We start from the raw sequence: 24539 nt of genomic DNA, 5'->3' as shown, positions 1-24539 counted from the left end.
CTGACCCTCTGACAGTGCAGCACTCCCTCAGTACTGACCCTCTGACAGTGCAGCACTCCCTCAGTACTGACCCTCTGACAGTGCATCACTCTCTCAGTACTGACCCTCTGACAGTGCTGCACTCCCTCAGTACTGACCCTCCGACAGTGCAGCACTCCCTCAGTACTGACCCTCTGACAGTGCAGCACTCCCTCAGTACTGACCCTCTGACAGTGCGGTACTCCCTCAGTACTGACCCTCAGACAGTGCGGTACTCCCTCAGTACTGACCCTCTGACAGTGCAGCACTCCCTCAGTACTGACCCTCTGACAGTGCAGCACTCCCTCAGTACTGACCCTCTGACAGTGCAGCACTCCCTCAGTACTAACCCTCAGACAGTGCAGCACTCCCTCAGTACTGACCCTCAGACAGTGCAGCACTCCCTCAGTACTGACCTCCAACAGTGCAGCACTCCCTCAGTACTGACCCGCTGACAGTGCAGCACTCCCTCAGTTCAGACCCTCCAACAGTGCAGCACCTCCTCAGTACTGACCCTCCAACAGTGCAGCACTCCCTCAGTACTGACCCTCCGACAGTGCAGCACTCCTTCAGTACTGACCCTCCGACAGTGCAGCACTCCCTCAGTACTGACCCTCTGACAGTGCAGCACTCCCTCAGTACTGACCCTCCGACAGTGCAGCACTCCCTCAGTACTGACCCTCTGACAGTGCAGCACTCCCTCAGTACTGACCCTCTGACAGTGCAGCACTCCCTCAGTACTGACCCTCTGACAGTGCAGCGCTCCCTCAGTACTGACCCTTTGACAGTGTGGCACTCCCTCAGTGCAGACCCTCTGACAGTGCGGCACTCCCTCAATACAGACCCTCTGACAGTGCGGCACTCCCTCAGTACTGACCCTCCAGGGGGGATGGGGTGTCTGAAAGGCAGCACCTTCTGACTGCAAGGCACTGTATAAATGCAAGTTCCTGATGTTGGCAGATGGGATCCCAGTTCTCACTCTTAAAGAGTGGTTGAGATAGGTGAGGGCTGATTGTTCCTTATACAGTCTGCTGGCTTCCCTTGTCCTGTTTATTCTACATTCTGTCTTGCAATTGGCTGGATGCTCTCTTGCTGTAGGTGTGGAAGCTTTTCATTAAGATTCTGTCTGCGTTTTCTCTCTCTCTCTCTCTCTCTTTCATCCCCCTCTCTTCCTCCTGCTGTTTTCTGTCTCTCTGTCTCTCTCCCTCTCTCTCTCTTTCTCTTTCCAATCCAAATGGCTGCGAGTAAAACATTTGGTTTGAAACCTGTGAAATTTCAACTGGAGCAAGCAAGCGAATGGTTCATGATTGGATCAGAGGTAAGGTCCAGAGACACTGACACAGCATTCAAACACCACACCGGCAGGCAGAGAGAGAGAGAGAGAGGAGGCTGCTTAGCACCAATGCCAAAGAATTCAGTGCAACAAGATATATATATTTATATATTATTTTAAACGTGACAAATGCATGCAGACAATCATTAACCTGGAGCTTTCCTTTAACTCCAGCACGAGCTGATGCAATGTCTGTTTTGTGTGCAGCTTTACTATGTTGTTTAGAACGTGGATTGAGTGAGCTGCAGAAACGATGCCAAGGAGGAGATGGTGGGGGGAGGGGGGTGTTGTGGGTGGTGAAATTCATACTGTGCCAGTGGAGGCGGGGGGTGGGGGGGGGTGGTGGTTGCTGAACATTTTTCCAGATGTGCTGTGCTGTAAATCAGCTCATTGTTCATCTTCCTTCTCCACCCCCCATTCAACCCCAGCATTTAAATGTCCTGTAAAAGGTGACATCGAATAGCACCGAGAGGGGAAACAAAACACACACAAGGGGAGGGTGGCAAATTCTTGCTTTGTCCCCATTCCAGCTCCCTCACCTCCCATTTTCTGCACCTAACTACCACCGCCCCCAACTTCCTCCCCCAGAACCCCTCACCCCCCCACAGTCCATCCTGTCCATCGCCCAACCTGGAGGGTGTGGGGGGGGGGAGATTGGGGTGTGGGGGGGGAGAAGGGGGTGTGGGAGGGGAGATGGGGGTGTAGGGTGGGGGGGAGATGGGGGTGTGGGGGGGAGATGGGGGTCTGCGGGGGGAGCTGGGGGTGTGGGGGGGTCAGGATAGGGGTGTGGGGGAGGAGACGGGGGTGTGGGGGAGGAGACGGGGGTGTGGGGGGGGAAGATGGGGGTGTGGGGGGGAGATGGGGGTGTGGGGGGGAGATGGGGGTGTGGGGGGGAGATGGGGGTGTGGGGAGGAGACGGGGGTGTGGAGGGGGCAGACAGGGTTGTGGGGGGGGAGATGGGGGTGTGGGGGGGAGATGGGGGTGTGGGGGGGAGATGGGGGTGTGGGGGGGAGATGGGGGTGTGGGGAGGAGACGGGGGGTGTGGAGGGGGGAGATGGGGCTGTGGGGGGGAGATGGGGCTGTGGGGGGGAGATGGGGGTGTGGGGGGGTCAGGATGGGGGTGTTGGGGGGGAGATGGGGGTGTGGGGGGTCAGGATGGGGGTGTTGGGGGGGAGATGGGGGTGTGGGGGGGTCAGGATAGGGGTGTTGGGGGGGAGATGGGGGTGTGGGGGGGAGATGGGGGGGTGGGGGGGAGATGGGGGTGTTGGGGGGGAGATGGGGGTGTGGGGGGGAGATGGGGGTGTGGGGGGGAGATGGGGGTGTGGGGGTGGAAATGGGGGTGTGGGGGAGGAGATGGGACTGTGGGGGGGGAGATGGGGGTGTGGGGGGGGGTGATGGGGGTGTGGCGGATCTGAGATGGGGGTGTGGGGTGGAGACGGGGGTGTGGTGGGGGGTAAGATGGGGGTGTGGAGGGGGCAGACAGGGTTGTGGGGGGGGAGATGGGGGTGTGGGGGTGGAGATGGGGGTGTGGGGGGGGTGATGGGGGTGTTGGGGGGGTTGATGGTGGTGTGTGGGGGTGTAGATGGGGGTGTGGGTGGGGGAGATGAGGGTGAGGGGGAGGAGATGGGGGTGTGGGGGGGGAGATGGGGGTGTGGGGGGTGAGATGGGGGAGTAGGGGGGGAGATGGGGGTGTGGGGGGGTTGATGGTGGTGTGTGGGGGGGAGATGGGGGTGTTGGGGGGGTTGATGGGGGTGTTGGGGGGGTTGATGGTGGTGTGTGGGGGTGTAGATGGGGGTGTGGGTGGGGGAGATGAGGGTGAGGGTGAGGAAATGGGGGTGTGGGGGAGGAGATGGGACTGTGGGGGGTGAGATGGGGGAGTAGGGGGGGAGATGGGGGTGTGGGGGGGGTGATGGGGGTGTTGGGGGGGTGATGGGGTTGTGGGGGGGAGATGGGGGTGTGGGTGGGGGAGATGGGGGTGTGGGGGGGGTGATGGGGTTGTGGGGGGGAGATGGGGGTGTGGGTGGGGGAGATGGGGGTGTGGGGGGGAGATGGGGGTGTGGCGGATCTGAGATGGGGGTGTGGGGTGGAGACGGGGGTGTGGTGGGGGGTAAGATGGGGGTGTGGAGGGGGCAGACAGGGTTGTGGGGGGGGAGATGGGGGTGTGGGGGGGGAGATGGGGGTGTGGGGGTGGAGATGGGGGTGTGGGGGGGGTGATGGGGGTGTTGGGGGGGTTGATGGGGGTGTGGGGGGGGAGATGGTGGTGTGTGGGGGTGTAGATGGGGGTGTGGGTGGGGGAGATGAGGGTGAGGGGGAGGAGATGGGGGTGTGGGGGGGGAGATGGGGGTGTGGGGGGGTGATGGGGGTGTTGGGGGGGTTGATGGTGGTGTGTGGGGGTGTAGATGGGGGTGTGGGTGGGGGAGATGAGGGTGAGGGGGAGGAGATGGGGGTGTGGGGGAGGAGATGGAGGTGTGGGGTGGAGACGGGGGTGTGGTGGGGGGTAAGATGGGGGTGTGGAGGGGGCAGATAGGGTTGTGTGGGGGGGGTGATGGGGGTGTGGGGGGGACAGATGGGGGTGTGGGGTGGAGATGGGGGTGTGGGGGGGTGTGATGGGGGTGTGGGGGGGGAGATTAGGGTGTGGGGGGGTGATGGGGGTGTGGGGGGGACAGATGGGGGTGTGGGGTGGAGACGGGGGTGTGGTGGGGGGTAAGATGGGGGTGTGGAGGGGGTGATGGGGGTGTGGGGGTGGAGATGGGGGTGTGGGGGGGGTGATGGGGGTGTTGGGGGGGTTGATGGGGGTGTGGGGGGGGGAGATGGTGGTGTGTGGGGGTGTAGATGGGGGTGTGGGTGGGGGAGATGAGGGTGAGGGGGAGGAGATGGGTGTGTGGGGGAGGAGATGGAGCTGTGGGGGGTGAGATGGGGGAGTAGGGGGGGAGATGGGGGTGTGGGGGGGGGAGATTGGGGTGTTGGGGGGGTGATGGGGGTGTGGGGGGAGATGGGGGTGTGGGGGGGAGATGGGGGTGTGGGGGGGGAGATGGGGGTGTGGGGGGAGACGGGGGAGTGGAGGGTGAGACGGGGGTGTAGGGGGGTGAGATGGAGGAGTAGGGGGGAGATGGGGGTGTGGGGGGGAGATGGGGGTGTGGGGGGAGACGGGGGGTGTGGGGGGAGACGGGGGAGTGGAGGGTGAGACGGGGGTGTAGGGGGGTGAGATGGAGGAGTAGGGGGGAGATGGGGGTGTGGGGGGGAGATGGGGGTGTGGGGGGAGACGGGGGGTGTGGGGGGAGACGGGGGAGTGGAGGGTGAGACGGGGGTGTAGGGGGGTGAGATGGAGGAGTAGGGGGGAGATGGGGGTGTGGGGGGGTGATGGGGGTGTGGGTGGGGAGACGGGGGAGTGGGGGGGGAGACGGGGGAGTGGGGGGGTGAGACGGGGGAGTGGGGGGGTGAGACGGGGGAGTGGGGGGCAGATGGGGGTGTGGGGGGGAGGTGGGGGTGTGGGAGGGGCAGAATGAGGCTGTGGGGGGGGCAGGATGCGGGTGTGGTGGGGAGATGAGGGTGTGGGGGGGAGATGGGGGTGTGGTGGCCGTGGGAGGGGACTGACCCTCCGACAGTGCAGCACTCCCTCAGTACTGACCCTCCGACTGTGCAGCACTCCCTCAGTACTGACCCTCCGACTGTGCAGCACTCCCTCAGCACTGAACCTCCAACAGTGCAGCAGTCCCACAGTACTGACACACCGACAGTGCAGCACTCCCTCAGTACTGACCCTCCGACAGTACGGCACTCCCTCAGTACTGACCCTCCGACAGTACGGCACTCCCTCAGCAATGACCCTCTGACAGTGCTGCAGTCCCTCAGTACTGACCCTCCCACAGTGCAGCACTACCTCAGTACTGACCTTCTGACAGTGCAGCACTTGCTCAGTACTGACCCTCTGACAGTGCTGCACTCCCTCAGTACTGACCCTCTGACAGTGCAGCACTCCCTCAGTACTGACCCTCTGACAGTGCAGCACTCCCTCAGTACTGACTCTTTGACAGTGCAGCACTCCCTCAGTACTGACCCTCTGACAGTGCAGCACTCCCTCAGTACTGACTCTCTGACAGTGCAGCACTCCCTCAGTACTGACCCTCTGACAGTGCAGCACTCCCTCAGTACTGACCCTCTGACAGTGCAGCACTCCCTCAGTACTGACCCTCTGACAGTGCAGCACTCCCTCAGTACTGACCCTCTGACAGTGCAGCACTCCCTCAGTACTGACCCTCTGACAGTGCAGCACTCCCTCAGTACTGACTCCCTGACAGTGCGGCGCTGGAAAGGCTGAAGCCCTTGCAACCACCTCCAGCCAGCAGTGCCGAGTGGATGACCCGTCTCAGCCTCCTCTGGAGTTCCCTAACATCACAGATGCCAGTCTTCAGCCAATTTGATTCTCTCCACGTGATATCAGACATGGCTGAAGGCACCGGATGCTGCAAAGACTATGGGCCCTGACAATATTCCAGCTATCGTACTGATGACTTGTGCTCCAGAACTTGCCACACTCCTAGCCAAGCTGTTCCAGTGCAGCTACAACACTGGCATCTACCCAGCTGTGTGGGAAATTGATCAGGTATGCCCTGATGGAAATGTGTCCAGCTGCAGCTCCTGGAAGCTCGGGTTTCAGAGCTGGAACACCGGCTGGGGACACTGTGGAGCATCCGTGAGCCTGAGAGCATCGTGGATAGCACGTTTAGAGAGGTGCTCACACCGCAGCTGAAGGGACTTGAGGAAGGAAGGGAAAGGGTGACCACCAGGCAGTCCAGGAGAAAGTGGCAGGTAGTTCAGGAGTCCCCTGGGGTCCCACTCGCAAATCGGGCTCCATTTTGGATGCTGGTTCCTCCAGCGAGTGCAGACAGAGCCAAGCTTCTGGCACCACAAGCAGCCTGTCTGTACAGGAGGGGAGGAAGAGCAATAGTAATAGGGGATTGTATAGTCAGGGGAACAGATAGGTGCTACTGTGGCCGTCAACGTGACTCCAGGATGGTGTGTTGCCTCCCTGGTGCCAGGGTCTGGGATGTCACTGAACGGCTGCAGGGCACCCTGAAGGGAGAGGGTGATAATGCAGAGGTCATGGTACATGTTGGTACCAATGACATAGGTAGAAAGAGGAATGAGGTCTTGCATCAAGAATTCAGGGAGTTAGGCAGTAGACTAAAAAGCAGGACCTCTCGGGTTGTAATCTCTGGATTACTCCCAGTGCCACGTGCTAGCGAGCTCAGAAATAGGAGAATAGCGCAGATGAACATGTGGCTTAAGAGTTGGTGCAGGAGGGAGTGTTTTAGATTCCTGGATCACTGGGACCATTTCAGGGGAAGGTGGGACCTGTACAAGCAGGACGGTCTACATCTGAACCAGAGCGAGACTAACATCCTTGTGGGCGGGTTTGCTAGTGCTGTTGGGAGAAGTTTAAACTAATTCGGCAGGGGGAGGGGACACAGAATGTTAGCAGAATAGGGACACATCATCATACAGTAAAACAATCAAGTCAAAGGGAGCACAGCTGCAGTAAGTTTCAAGGGAGTAAGGCAAGGCTGGATGGCCTCTACTTTAATGCCAGGACTATTACAGGTAAAACGGATGAGTTAAGGGTGAGGATTGACACGTGGAATTGTGTTGTAGCAGCCATAGTGAGACATGGTTGAGGGAGGGGCAGGATTGGCAGCTCAATATTCCGGGATATAGAATCTTCAGGCGAGACAGGGGAGGGGGTAACAGAGAAGGAGATATTGCATTATTAGTTAAGGGGTCAGTTACTGCAGTAAGGAGAGATGATATCTTGGACGGGGCATCAAATGAAGCTTTGTGGGTAGAGCTTAGGAATAAAAAAGGGGCAGCCACATTGTTAGGTGTTTATTATAGACCCTGATAGTCAGCAGGAAATTGAGGAGCAAATATGTGCACAATTTGTGGAGGTGTGTAAAAACAATAACAATAGGGTAATTATATTAGGTGATTTCAACTTTCCCAACATTAATTGGGATCGATATAGTGTTAAGGGCTTGGATGGAGTGGTTTTCTTGAAATGTGTACAGGAGAACTTTTTAGGTCAATATGTAGAGAGTCCAACAAGGGACGGTGCATTAATAATAATAAAAAACAAAAACAGAATTACCTGGAAAAACTCAGCAGGTCTGGCAGCATCGGCGGAGAAGAAAAGAGTTGACGTTTCGAGTCCTCTTGACCCTTCGACAGAACTTGAGTTCGAGTCCAAGAAAGAGTTGAAATATAAGCTGGTTTAAGGTGTGTGTGTGGGGGGCGGAGAGATAGAGAGACAGAGAGGTGGAGGGGGGGTGGTGTGGTTGTAAGGACAAACAAGCAGTGATAGAAGCAGATCATCAAAAGATGTCAACGACAATAGTACAATAGAACACATAGGTGTTAGAGTTAAAGTTGGTGATATTATCTAAACGAATGTGCTAATTAAGAATGGATGGTAGGGAACTCAAGGTATAGTTCTAGTGGGGATTTTTTTATTATATAATGGAAATAGGTGGGAAAAGGAAAATCTTTATAATTTATTGGAAAAAAAAAAGGGAAGGGGGAAACAGAAAGGGGTTGGGGATGGGGTAGGGAGCTCACGACCTAAAGTTGTTGAATTCAATATTCAGTCCGGAAGGCTGTAAAGTCCCTAGTCGGAAGATGAGGTGTTGTTCCTCCAGTTTGCGTTGGTCTTCACTGGAACAATGTGAATTGCTGGACCTAATTCTGGGAAATGAAGCCGGACAGGTGGCTGAGGTGGTGGTGGGGGAGCATTTTAGTGATAGCGACCACAATATGGTACAGTTTAAGTTTGTTATGGACAAAGAAATCGACAAGTTGCAAAAAAATGTTTTGGATTGGGGGAGAGTGGATTTTAGTAAAATAAGGCAGGATCTGGCCAAGGTAGACTGGGAACAGTTACTTGTGGGGAAATCTACAGAGGAGCAGTGGGGGGTGTTCAAAAAGGAAATGGGGAGGGTACAGGCTCAACATGTTCCCTCTAGGGTGATAGGAAGGAGCAACAAGCCCAGAGAACCATGGATGACCAGAGATATTCAGGTTACGATGAGAAGGAAAAGAGAGGCTTTTAGCAGGTAAAGGGAAGCAAATCAGCAGAGACATTAGTGGAGTACAGACAGTGTAGGGTGGAGCTTAAGAAAGCAATTCAGAGAGCAAAGAGGGGATATGAGAAAGCTCTGCCTGGTAAAAGTTGGTAACATCCCAAGATATTCTATAAGTATATCAATGGGAAGAGGATAACCAGGGAAAGAGTAAGGCCCATAAGGCAATCTATGGATGGAGCCAGAGGACATCACTAGAGTGTTGAACAAATACTTCACATCCGTCTTCACCCAAGAGAATGAGGATGAAGGTATCGAACTCGGGGAGAGAGACTGCCAGGTTCTTAAGCAAATTGATATAGGGAGTGACAAGGTATTGGAGGTGTTGGCAGGCTTAAAAGTGGACAAATCTCCAGGTCCGGATGATTTGTGTCCCAGATTGCTGGGGGAGGCAAGGGAGATCGCAGGGGCTCTGACCCAAATTTTTAATTCCTCTCTGGCCACGGGGGAGGTGCCAGAGGACTGGAGAACAACTAATGTGGTTCCGCTATTTGAGAAGGGCTGTAGAGATAAGCCAGGGAACTATAGACCAGTGAGTCTCACGTCAATGGTAGGGAAACTATTGGAGAAAATTCTGAAGGAGAGAATCTATCTCCACTTGGAGAGGCAAGGTTTGATCAGGGATAGTCTGCATGGCTTTGTCAGAGGGAGGTCATGCCTAACAAATGTGATTGAATTGTTTGAGGAGGTGCCCAGGTGTGTAGGTGAGGGTAGTGCAGTTGATGTCGTTTACATGGATTTCAGCAAAGCCTTTGACAAGGTCCCACATGGGAGACTTAAAAAGAAGGTAAATGCACATGGGATACAGGGTAATTTGATAAGGTGGATTCAAAATTGGCTTAGGTGTAGGAGACAGAGGGTGATGACAGAAGGATGCTTTAGTGACTGGAAGCCAGTGTCCAGCTGGGACACTGTGCTGGGTCCCTTATTATTTGTCATTTATATAAACGACATAGATGACTATGTGGTGGGCAGGATTAGTAAGTTTGCAGATGATACAAAGATTGGCCCGGTGGTTAACAGTGAGGTTGAGTGTCTTGGACTACAGGAAGATATAGACGGGATGGTCAAATGGGCAGGTAAGTGGCAGATGGAATTTAAGCCTGAAAAGTGTGAGGTTATACACTTTGGAAGGAGTAATTTGACAAGGAAGTATTCAATGAACGGCATGACACTAGGAAGTTCGGAGGAACAAATGGACCTTGGCGTGTGTGTGTCCATAGATCTCTGAAGGTGGAGGGGCATGTTAGTGGGGTGGTGAAAAAGGCATATGGGACACTTGCCTTTATCAATCGAGGCATAGATTACAAAAGTAGGGAGGTCATGTTGGAGTTGTATCGAACCTTGGTGAAGCCACAGCTGGAGTACTGTGTGCAGTTCTGGTCGCCACATTATAGGAAGGATGTGATTGCACTGGAGGGGGTGCAAAGGAGATTCACCAGGATGTTGCCTGGGATGAAACATTTAAGTTATGAAGAGAGGTTGGATAGACTTGGGTTGTTTTCGTTGGAGCAGAGAAGACTGAGGGGCGACCTGATCGAGATGTACAAGATTATGAGGGGCATGGGCAGGGTGGATAGGGAGCAGCTGTTCCCCTTAGTTGAAGGGTCAGTCACGAGGGGGCATAAGTTCAAGGTGAGGGGCAGGAGATTTAGGGGGGATGTGAGGAGAAACTTTTTTACCCAGAGGGTGGTGACGGTCTGGAATGCGCTGCCTGGGAGGGTGGTGGAGGCGGGTTGCCTCACATCCTTTAAAAAGTACCTGGATGAGCACTTGGCACCTTATAACATTCAAGGCTATGGGCCAAGTGCTGGTAAATGGGATTAGGGAAGTAGGTCAGGTGTTTCTTATGTGGGGCTTCTTCTGCACTCTGTGATTCTGTACGCAAAAAGCAGGACAAATCAAACCCAGCCAATTACTGCCCCATCAGTCTACTCTCAATCATCAGTAACGTGATGTAATGGGTAGAGTCATGGAGTCATAGGGGTCTACAGCACAGAAAAGGGCCCTTCAGCCCATCGGGTCTGTGCTGGTCAAACATGTACCTAACTATTCTAATCCCATTTTCCAGCACCAGGCCCATAGTCTTGTATGCCATGTGGCATCGCAAGTGCACATCCAAATACTTCTTAAATGTTATGAGGGATTCTGCCTCTATCACCCTTTCAGGCAGTGAGTTCCAGATTCCCACCACCCTCTGGGTAAAAACATTCTTCCTCACATCCCCTCTAAACCTCCTGCCCCTTACCTTAAATCTATGCCCCCTGGTTATTGATCCCTCTACCAAAGGGGAAAAGTTCCTTCCTGTCTACCCTATCTACGCCCCTCATAAGTTTATACACTTTAGTCATGTCCCCCCTCAATCTCCTCTGCTCCAGGGAAAATAACCCCAGTCTGTCCAATCTCTCCTCATAACTAAAACTCTCCAGCCCAGGCAACATCCTGGTAAATCTCCTCTGCTCTCTCTCTAGTGCAATCACATCAACAGTGCTTTCAAGTGTCACTTCCTCAGCAATAACCTGCTCACTGACACTCAGTTTTGCCAGGGTCACTCGGCTCCTGACCTCATTACAGCCTTGGTTCAAACATGGATGAAAGAGCTGAATTCCCGAGGTGAGGTGAGAGTGACTGCCCTTGACATCAAGGCAGCATTTGACTGAATGTGGCATCAAGGAGCCCTCACAAAACTGGATTCAATGGGAATCAGGGGGAAAACTCTCCACTGGTTGGAGTCATACCCAGCACAAAGGAAGATGGTTGTGGTTGTTGGAGGTCAGTCATCTCAACTCCAGGACATCACTGCAGGAGTTCCTCAGGGTTAGTGTCCTCGGCCCAACCATCTTCAGCTGCTTCATCAATGACCTTCCTTCCATCATAAGGTCAGAAGTGGGGATGTTCGCTGATGATTGCACAATGTTCAGCACCATTCACAACTCCTCAGATACTGAAGCAGCCCATGTCCAAATGCAGCAAGACCTGGACAATATCCAGGCTCGGGGCTGACAGGTGTCAAGTAACATTCACACCACACAAGTGTCAGGCAATGACCATCTCTAAGAGGAAAGAATCCAACTAGCCCCCTAAGACATTCAATGGCATTAGCATTGCTGAATGCCCCACCATCAATGTCCTGGGGGTGACCATTGACCAGAACTGAACTGGTCCAGTCATATAAATACTGTGGCTACAAGAGCAGGTCAGAGGCTGGGAATCCTGTGGAGAGTAACTCACCTCCTGACTCCCCAAAGCCTGTCCACCATCTACAAGGCACAAGTCAAGAGTGAGGGAATACTCCCCACTTGCCTGGATTAGTGCAGCTCCCACAACACTCAAGAAGCTCAACACCAACCAGGTGTCCACTTGATTGGCACCCCATCTACCACCTTCAACGTTCACTCCGTCCACCACCCACACACAGTAGCAGCAGTGTGTGTACCATCTACAAGATGCACTGCAGCAACTCACCAAGGCTCCTTCAACAGCACCTTCCAAACCCATGACCACTACCATCTAGAAGGACAAGGGCAGCAGGCACATGGGAACACCACCACATGGAAGTTCCCCTCCAAGTCACACCATCCTGACTTGGAAATATATCAGCCGTTCCTTCACTGTCACTGGGTCAATATCCTGGAACTCCCTCCCTAACAGCACTGTGGGTGTACCTACACCACACGATCAAAATCCTGGAACTCCCTCCCTAACAGCACTGTGGGTGTACCTACACCACATGATCAAAATCCTGGAACTCCCTCCCTAACAGCACTGTGGGTGTACCTACACCACACGATCAAAATCCTGGAACTCCCTCCCTAACAGCACTGTGGATGTACCTACACCACAGGGACAATACCCTGGAACTCCCTCCCTAACAGCACTGTGGGTGTACCTACACCACACGGACAAAGTCCTGGAACTCTCTCCCTAACAGCACTGTGGGTGTACCTACACCACACGGACAAAATCCTGGAACTTCCTCCCTAACAGCACTGTGGATGTACCTACACCACACGGACAAAATCCTGGAACTTCCTCCCTGACAGCACTGTGGGTGTACCTACACCACACGGACAAAATCCTGGAACTCCCTCCCTAACAGCGCCATGGGTGTACCTATACCACAGGGACAAAATCCTGGAACTCCCTCCCTAACAGCACTGTGGGTGTACTTACACCACACGGACAAAATCCTGGAACTCCCTCCCTAACAGCACCATGGGTGTACCTACACCACAGGGACAAAATCCTGGAACTCCCTCCCTAACAGCGCTATGGGTGTACCTACACAACACGGACAAAATCCTGGAACTCCCTCCCTAACAGCGCTGTGGGTGTACCTACACCACAGGGACAAAATCCTAGAACTTCATCCCTAACAGCACTGTGGGTGTACCTACACCACAGGGACAAAATCCTAGAACTTCATCCCTAACAGCACTGTGGGTGTACCTACACCACATGGACAAAATCCTGGAACTTCCTCCCTAACAGCGCTGTGGGTGTACCTACACCACACGGACAAAATCCTGGAACTCCCTCCCTAACAGCGCTGTGGGTGTACCTACACCACATGGACAAAATCCTGGAACTCCCTCCCTAACAGCACTGTGGGTGTACCTACAACACACGGACAAAATCCTGGAACTCTCTCTCTAACAGCACTGTGGGTGTACCTACACCACACGGACAAAATCCTGGAACTCCCTCCCTAACAGCGCTGTGGGTGTACCTACACCACAGGGACAAAATCCTGGAACTCCCTCCCTAACAGCACTGTGGGTGTACCTACAACACACGGACAAAATCCTGGAACTCCCTCCCTAACAGCACTGTGGGTGTACCTACAACACACGGACAAAATCCTGGAACTCTCTCTCTAACAGCGCTGTGGGTGTACCTACACCACAGGGACTGCAGTGGTTCAAGAAGGCAGCTTACCCCCACCTTCTGAAGGGGCAATTAGAGATGGGCAACAAATACTGGCCCAGCCAGTGACACCCACATTCTGTGAAAGGAGGTAAAATTGTGCAGGCACATGGCAGATGCATTTTAACATGGAGATGTGTGAAGTGATTGAGGAGGAAGAATGATTGAAGCCAAAATACAGCAATTGGTTCAATATGAAATGACAGGGTAGGATAGAGAGAAGCTTGAGATGTACACACACGAATGTTTGAAGGTGGTGGCCAAGTTGTGAAGGCAGTTAAATAAAAAAGCGGGGAAGTTATTGATAAGTTTTCACAAATCTCTGGTTAGTCCTCAGCTGGAGTCTTGTGTCCAGTTCTGGGACACCACATTTTCGAACAGAGGTCAAGACCTTGGAGAATGTGCAGAGGAGATTTACCAGAACGAACGTGGAGAAACTGGAGAAGGTGGGATCTTAGAGCAGAGAAGGTTAAGGGGAGATTGAATCGAGGCGTTCATAATCATGTCAGATCAGTAAGGGTTTTTTAATTAGTTCATGGGATGTGGGCATTGCTGGCTGGGCCCAGCACTTATTACCCATCCCTCATTGCCCCTTGAGAAGCTGGTGGTGAGCTGCCTCCTTGAACCCCTGCAGCCCATGGTGTAGGTACACCCACAGTGCTGCTTTTTTTATATTTGTTCATGGGCTTATTGCCCATCCCTAATTGCCCTTGTTCAGAGTCAGAGAGGATGGTGGAGAGATGAGGCCAAATGCCTTTTGATCTGGGACGCGCTGCCTGAAAGGGGGAAAAGGTGGGAGCAGATTCAATAGGAACGCTCAAAAGTGGGAATTGTGTAAACGCTTGATTGGGGAACAATTTGCGGGAGCATGTGGGAAACAGCAGGGAAGCAGGACTAATTGGGTAGATCTACCAGAGGACAGCACAGGCACAATGGGCTGAATGGTTCCCTGCCATGCTGCATCATTCTATGATTGAATAAAAGGTAACTTGCTGTGCTCTCTATTTTTGGCTCAGCTTTGCTGTCAATTTATCCCATTCAATTTTTCTTTGTCAACAGTCACGGAGTAATTGCGGGCCCTGGCCACTGGGTGGTACTGCAGATTGAGGGTCTCTCTCTTTCTCTCTCTCTCACTCTCCCTCCCCCCACCCCCATTTTGTAACTGCAAACCAAACCTCTCACTATGGAGAGAACTGCCGTTTTGCAATAAACCCTGAAGATACAGCCCTTTCCTCATGTGTACTGACGCTTGCAAATACTGTGTTTCTGAAAGGTTGGAAATTACCTCCGCATGTTCCGGGGCTCACTGTATAAAAAGTACCCATCCCTGTGGAGACGGTTGGCGACAGTCGAGGAGAGGAAGAAGATTGTTGCCTCATCACATGGTAAGGGTGAACCTGAGGCTGTGTCCCAGCTTGCAGTCTCATTGCTCCTGCTACATTCAGCCTGTGCCTCTGCTCCTGCACAGGATTCTCCAAGACCCTGTGTGTTTGCACATTCTCACACGCACACAATCAGTCTCACACACACACGCATACACTGTCTCACACAGGCGCACTCACTCTCTCACACACACTTATACACATTCTCTCACACATGCAAATTCAGTCACCCCCTCCCTCACACACGGTCCCTCACTCTCACACACAATCACTCACACACATGCTCTCACATACTCTACCACCCACACTCTCACTCACATTCACACATTATCTGACACACTCACATTCTCTCACACGCATCCTCTCTCACACACAATCCCTCACTCTCACACATTCTGTCACACTCTCTCACACACACGATCTCACACTCACACACACACACGTGCTTCAGACACACATGCTTTAGACACAAATTCACACACATGCTCACACACAGATACACACATACACACAGACACAGATGCTCACACACACACATACACACAGACACACATGCTCACACACACACGCACACATACACGCAGTCACACACGCTCACACACAATCGCACACATACACGCAGACACACACGCTCACACACACACACGCTCAAACACACACACGCACACATACACGCAGACACACACACAAACGCACACATACACGCAGACACACACATTCACACACATGCACACATCATGCACTCACACACGCTCACACACACACACGCTCAAACACACACACACACATACAGGCAGACACACACACAAATGCACACATACACGCAGACACACGCTCACACACACAAGTACACATACACGCAGACACACACACAAACGCACACATACACGCAGACACACACACTCACACACATGCACACATCATGCACTCACACACGCTCACACACACACACGTTCAAACACACACACACACATACAGGCAGACACACACACAAATGCACACATACACGCAGACACACGCTCACACACACAAGTACACATACACGCAGACACACACACACGCACACATACACGCACTCACACATGCTGACACACATACGCACACATACACACAGACACACACGCTCACACACAATCGCACACATACATGCAGACACACACGCACACATACACGCAGTCACACACGCTCACACACAATCGCACACATACACGCAGACATACACACTCACACACATGCTCACACACAGATACACACACACACTCAAACACACATACACACAGACACACACACAAATGCACACATACATGCAGACACATGCTCACACACGCACACATACACGCAGACACACACACATGCACACAAACATGCAGATACACACACGCACACATACACGCAGACACAAACGCACACATACACGCAGTCACACATGCTCACACACATACGCACACATACATGCAGACACACACGCTCACACACACATGCACACATACACACAGACACACACACGCACACATACATGCAGTCATACATGCTCACACACACACGCAGACACACACGCTCACACACACACGCACACATACACGCAGACACACACACACACACACATAAACGCAGTCACACACGCTCACATACACATGCCCACACACGCACACATATACAAAGACACACACACACGCACACATACACGCAGACACACATGCTCACACACAATCGTACGCATAAACGCAGACACACATGCTCACACACACATGCACACATACACGCAGACACACATGCTCACACACACACATACACGCAGACACACATGCTCACACACACATGCACACACACACACAGACACACATGCTCACACACACATGCACACATACACGCAGACACACACACACACATACACGCAGACACACATGCTCACACACACACGCACACATACACGCAGATACGCTCACACACAATCGCACACATACACACAGACACATGCTCACACACATGCACACATACACGCAGACACACACACATGCACACATACACGCAGTCACACATGCTCACACACACACGCACACATACACGCAGAAACACATGCCCACATACGCACACATACACAAAGACACACACACACGCACACATACACGCAGACACACATGCTTACACACAATCGCACGCATACATGCAGACACACATGCTCACACACACACGCACACATACATGCACACACACACGCTCACACACACACATACACGCAGACACACATGCTCAAACACACACGCACACACACACATACATGCTCACACACAATCGCACACATACACGCAGAAACACACGCTCACACACAAATGCACACATACATGCAGACACACGCGCTCACACACGCACACATACACACAGACACACACTCACACACACACACATACACACAGACACACATGCTCACACGCACGCATACACACAGACACACATGCTCACACATGCACACATACATGCAGACACACATGCTCACACACACCCACACACAAACAGAAACACATGCTCACACACACATGCACACATACACGCAGACACACACACTCACACACACATGCATACATACACACAGACACACATGCTCACACACACACATACACGCAGACACACATGTTCACACACACACGCACAGATACACGCAGACGCACACGCTCACACACACACGCACACATACATGCAGACACACACACACACACAGACACACATGCTCACACACAATCGCACAGATACACGCAGACACACATGCTCACACACACCCACATACACACAGACACACATGCTCACACACACGCACACATACACGGAGACACACACGCTCACACACACATACACACAGTCACACATGCTCACACACACACACGCACACATACACGCAGACACACACGCTCACACACACGCACACATACATGCAGACACACACACACGCACACATACACGCAGACATACACACTCACACACACATGCTCACACACAGATACACACACACACTCAAACACACATGCACACATACACACAGACACACACACAAATGCACACATACATGCAGACACATATGCTCACACACGCACACATACACACAGACACATATGCTCACACACGGACACATACACGCAGACACACACACATGCACACATACACGCAGACACACACACACACACATACACGCAGTCACACATGCTCACACACATAGGCACACATACTCGCAGACACACACGCTCACACACAATCGCACACATACCTGCAGACACAAACGCTCACACACACACGCACACATACATGCAGACACAAATGCTCACACACACGCACACATACATGCAGACAAACATGCTCACACACACGCACACATACACACAGACACACATGCTCACACACACGCACACATACATGCAGACACACATGCTCACACACACGCACACATACATGCAGCCACACATGCTCACACACACTCACACATACACGCAGACACACATGCTCACACACACGCACACATACACGCAGACACACATGCTCACACACACGCACAAATACACGCAAACACACATGCTCACACACACGCATACATACACACAGACACACATGCTCACACACATGCACACATACACACAGACACACATGCTCACACACACGTGCATACATACACACAGACACACATGCTCACACACACACATACACGCAGACACACATGCTCACACACACAAGCACACATACATGCAGACACAAATGCTCACACACATGCACACATACACGCAGACACATGCACACGTACACACAGACACACACACGCACACATACACGCAGACACACATGCGCACACATACATGCACATATACATGCAGACACACATGCTCACATGCACGCACACATACACGCAGACACACATGCTTACACACACACACATACACACAGACACACATGCTCACACACACCCACACACACACAGAAACACATGCTCACACACACATGCACACATACACGGAGACACACACGCTCACACACACATGCATACATACACACAGACACACATGCTCACACACACGCACACATACACGCAGACACACATGCTCACACACACCCACACACACACAGAAACACATGCTCACACACACATGCACACATACACGCAGACACACATGTTCACACACACATGCACACATACACGCAGACACACACGCTCACACACACATGCACACATTCACGCAGACACACATGCTCACACACACGAACACATACACACAGACACACACACACGCACATATACACGCAGACACACATGCTCACACACATGCACACATACACGCAGACACACGCACACATACACGCAGACACAAATGCTCACACACACGCACACTTACATGCAGACACACATGCTCACACACATACGCATACATACACACAGACACGCATGCTCACACACACGCATACATACACGCAGACACACATGGTCACACACACACACATACACGCAGACACAAATGCTCACACACACGCACACATACACACAGACACACATGCTCACACACACATGCACACATACACGCAGACACACATGCTCACGCACACATTCACACAGACACACATGCTCACACACACATGCACACATACACGCAGACACACATGCTCACACACACACACACACATACATGCAGACACACATGCTCACACACACACACATACCCGCAGACACACATGCTCACACACACATGCACACATACACGCAGATACACATGCTCAAACACACACGCACACACACACACAGACACACATGCTCACACACACACACGCTCAAACACACACACGCACACATACACGCAGACACACACACAAACGCACACATACACGCAGACACACACACTCACACACATGCACACATCATGCACTCACACACGCTCACACACACACACGTTCAAACACACACACACACATACAGGCAGACACACACACAAATGCACACATACACGCAGACACACGCTCACACACACAAGTACACATACACGCAGACACACACACACGCACACATACACGCACTCACACATGCTGACACACATACGCACACATACACACAGACACACACGTTCACACACAATCGCACACATACATGCAGACACACACGCACACATACACGCAGTCACACACGCTCACACACAATCGCACACATACACGCAGACATACACACACACACATGCTCACACACAGATACACACACACACTCAAACACACATACACACAGACACACACACAAATGCACACATACATGCAGACACATGCTCACACACGCACACATACACGCAGACACACACACATGCACACAAACATGCAGATACACACGCTCACACACACATGCACACATACACGCAGACACACACACGCACACATACACGCAGACACAAACGCACACATACACGCAGTCACACATGCTCACACACATACGCACACATACATGCAGACACACACGCTCACACACACATGCACACATACACACAGACACACACACGCACACATACATGCAGTCATACATGCTCACACACACACGCAGACACACACGCTCACACACACACGCACACATACACGCAGACACACACACACACACACATAAACGCAGTCACACACGCTCACATACACATGCCCACACACGCACACATATACAAAGACACACACACACGCACACATACACGCAGACACACATGCTCACACACAATCGTACGCATAAACGCAGACACACATGCTCACACACACATGCACACATACACGCAGACACACATGCTCACACACACACATACACGCAGACACACATGCTCACACACACATGCACACACACACACAGACACACATGCTCACACACACATGCACACATACACGCAGACACACACACACACACATACACGCAGACACACATGCTCACACACACACGCACACATACACGCAGATACGCTCACACACAATCGCACACATACACACAGACACACGCTCACACACATGCACACATACACGCAGACACACACACATGCACACATACACGCAGTCACACATGCTCACACACACACGCACACATACACGCAGAAACACATGCCCACATACGCACACATACACAAAGACACACACACACGCACACATACACGCAGACACACATGCTTACACACAATCGCACGCATACATGCAGACACACATGCTCACACACACACGCACACATACATGCACACACACACGCTCACACACACACATACACGCAGACACACATGCTCAAACACACACGCACACACACACATACATGCTCACACACAATCGCACACATACACGCAGAAACACACGCTCACACACAAATGCACACATACATGCAGACACACGCGCTCACACACACGCACACATACACACAGACACACACTCACACACACACACACATACACACAGACACACATGCTCACACGCACGCATACACACAGACACACATGCTCACACATGCACACATACATGCAGACACACATGCTCACACACACCCACACACAAACAGAAACACATGCTCACACACACATGCACACATACACGCAGACACACACACTCACACACACATGCATACATACACACAGACACACATGCTCACACACACACATACACGCAGACACACATGTTCACACACACACGCACACATACATGCAGACACACACACACACACAGACACACATGCTCACACACAATCGCACAGATACACGCAGACACACATGCTCACACACACCCACATACACACAGACACACATGCTCACACACACGCACACATACACGGAGACACACACGCTCACACACACATACACACAGTCACACATGCTCACACACACACACGCACACATACACGCAGACACACATGCTCACACACACACACACATACATGCAGACACACATGCTCACACACACACACATACCCGCAGACACACATGCTCACACACACATGCACACATACACGCAGATACACATGCTCAAACACACACGCACACACACACAGACACACATGCTCACACACAATCGCACACATGCACGCAGAAACACACGCTCACACACAATCGCACACATACATGCAGATACACACGCTCACACACACGCACACATACACGCAGACACACACTCACACACACGCACATATATATGCAGACACACACGCTCACACACGCACACATACACGCAGACACACATGCTCACACACACCCACACACACACAGAAACACATGCTCACACACACATGCACACATACACGCAGACACGCGCTCACACACACATGCATACATACACACAGACACCACATGCTCACACACACGCACACATACACACAGACACACACACACGCACACATACACGCAGACACACACACATGCTCACACACACGCACACATTCACAAAGGCACACGCTCACACATAATTGCACACATATACACAGACACACACACACACGCACACATACACGCAGTCACACATGCCCACATACACACGCACACATACACGCAGAAACACATGCCCACATACGCACACATACACAAAGACACACACACACGCACACATACACGCAGACACATGCTTACACACAATCGCACACATACATGCAGACACACATGCTCTCACACTCGCACACATACATGCACACACACACGCTCACACACACACACACATACACGCAGACACACATGCTCAAACACACACGCACACACAGACACACACACATACTCACACACAATCGCACACATACACGCAGAAACACACGCTCACACATACATGCACACATACATGCAGACACACACGCTCACACACACACACACATACACACAGACACACACTCACACACACACACATACACACAGACACACATGCTCACACGCACGCATACACACAGACACACATGCTCACACACGCACACATACATGCAGACACACATGCTCACACACACCCACACACACAGAAACACATGCTCACACACACATGCACACATACACGCAGACACACACACTCACACACACATGCATACATGCACACAGACACACATGCTCACACACACACATACACGCAGACACTCACACAAACACGCACACATACACGCAGTCACACATGCTCACACACACACGCACACATACATGCAGACACACACGCTCACACACACACGCACACATACATGCAGACACACACACACACACAGACACACATGCTCACACACAATCGCACACATACATGCAGACACACACGCTCACACACACGCACACATAAACGCAGACAGACACTCACACATACGCACACATATATGCAGACAAACACGCTCACACACGCACACATACACGCAGACACACATGCTCACACACACACACACACATACATGCAGACACACACACTCACACACACATGCATACATGCACACAGACACACATGCTCACACACACACATACCCGCAGACACACATGCTCACACACACATGCACACATACACGCAGATACACATGCTCAAACACACACGCACACACACACACAGACACACATGCTCACACACAATCGCACACATGCACGCAGAAACACACGCTCACACACAATCGCACACATACATGAAGATACACACGCTCACACACACGCACACATACACGCAGACACACACTCACACACACGCACATATATATGCAGACACACACGCTCACACACACACACATACACGCAGACACACATGCTCACAGACACCCACACACACACAGAAACACATGCTCACACACACGTGCACACATACACGCAGACACACACGCTCACACACACATGCATACATACACACAGACACCACATGCTCACACACACGCACACATACACACAGACACACGCACACATACACGCAGACACACACACATGCTCACACACACGCACACATTCACAAAGGCACACGCTCACACATAATTGCACACATACACACAGACACACACACACGCACACATACACTCAGTCACACATGCTCACATACACACGCACACATACACGCAGAAACACATGCCCACATACGCACACATACACAAAGACACACACACACGCACACATACACGCAGACACATGCTTACACACAATCGCACACATACATGCAGACACACATGCTCTCACACTCGCACACATACATGCACACACACACGCTCACACACACACACATACACGCAGACACACATGCTCAAACACACACGCATACACACACACACACATGCTCACACACAATCGCACACATACACGCAGAAACACACGCTCACACATACATGCACACATACATGCAGACACACACGCTCACACACACGCACACATACACACAGACACACACTCACACACACACACATACACACAGACACACATGCTCACACGCACGCATACACACAGACACACATGCTCACACACGCACACATACATGCAGACACACACGCTCACACACACACGCACACATACATGCAGACACACACACACACAGACACACATGCTCACACACAATCGCACACATACATGCAGACACACACGCTCACACACACGCACACATAAACGCAGACAGACACTCACACACACGCACACATATATGCAGACACACATGCTCACACACACCCACACACACACAGAAACACATGCTCACACACACAAGCACACATACACGGAGACACACACGCTCACACACACATGCATACATACACACAGACACACAAACTCACACACACGCACACATACACGCAGACACACACACAAACACGCACAC

The 24539-nt window shown here is 52.1% G+C and overlaps 1 protein-coding gene across 1 annotated transcript in view; it reads left to right on the top strand.

Annotated features, from left to right (window-relative positions):
• The first annotated feature begins 1252 nt into the window (after positions 1–1252).
• LOC121269325 (SWI/SNF-related matrix-associated actin-dependent regulator of chromatin subfamily B member 1-like) overlaps positions 1253–24539 on the top strand; it is a 274005-nt gene continuing 250718 nt past the window's right edge. The window contains exons 1-2 of the mRNA XM_041173878.1: positions 1253–1336; positions 14684–14795. Coding sequence (XP_041029812.1) covers positions 1253–1336; positions 14684–14795 — 196 coding nt within the window. The remainder of the gene's footprint in view (positions 1337–14683; positions 14796–24539) is intronic.

Source organism: Carcharodon carcharias, chromosome 24, assembly GCF_017639515.1.
Source record: "Carcharodon carcharias isolate sCarCar2 chromosome 24, sCarCar2.pri, whole genome shotgun sequence".
Classification (NCBI taxonomy): domain Eukaryota; kingdom Metazoa; phylum Chordata; class Chondrichthyes; order Lamniformes; family Lamnidae; genus Carcharodon; species Carcharodon carcharias.
Note: the sequence above shows the minus strand (reverse complement) of the source record. Positions and strands in the feature narration are given on the sequence as shown.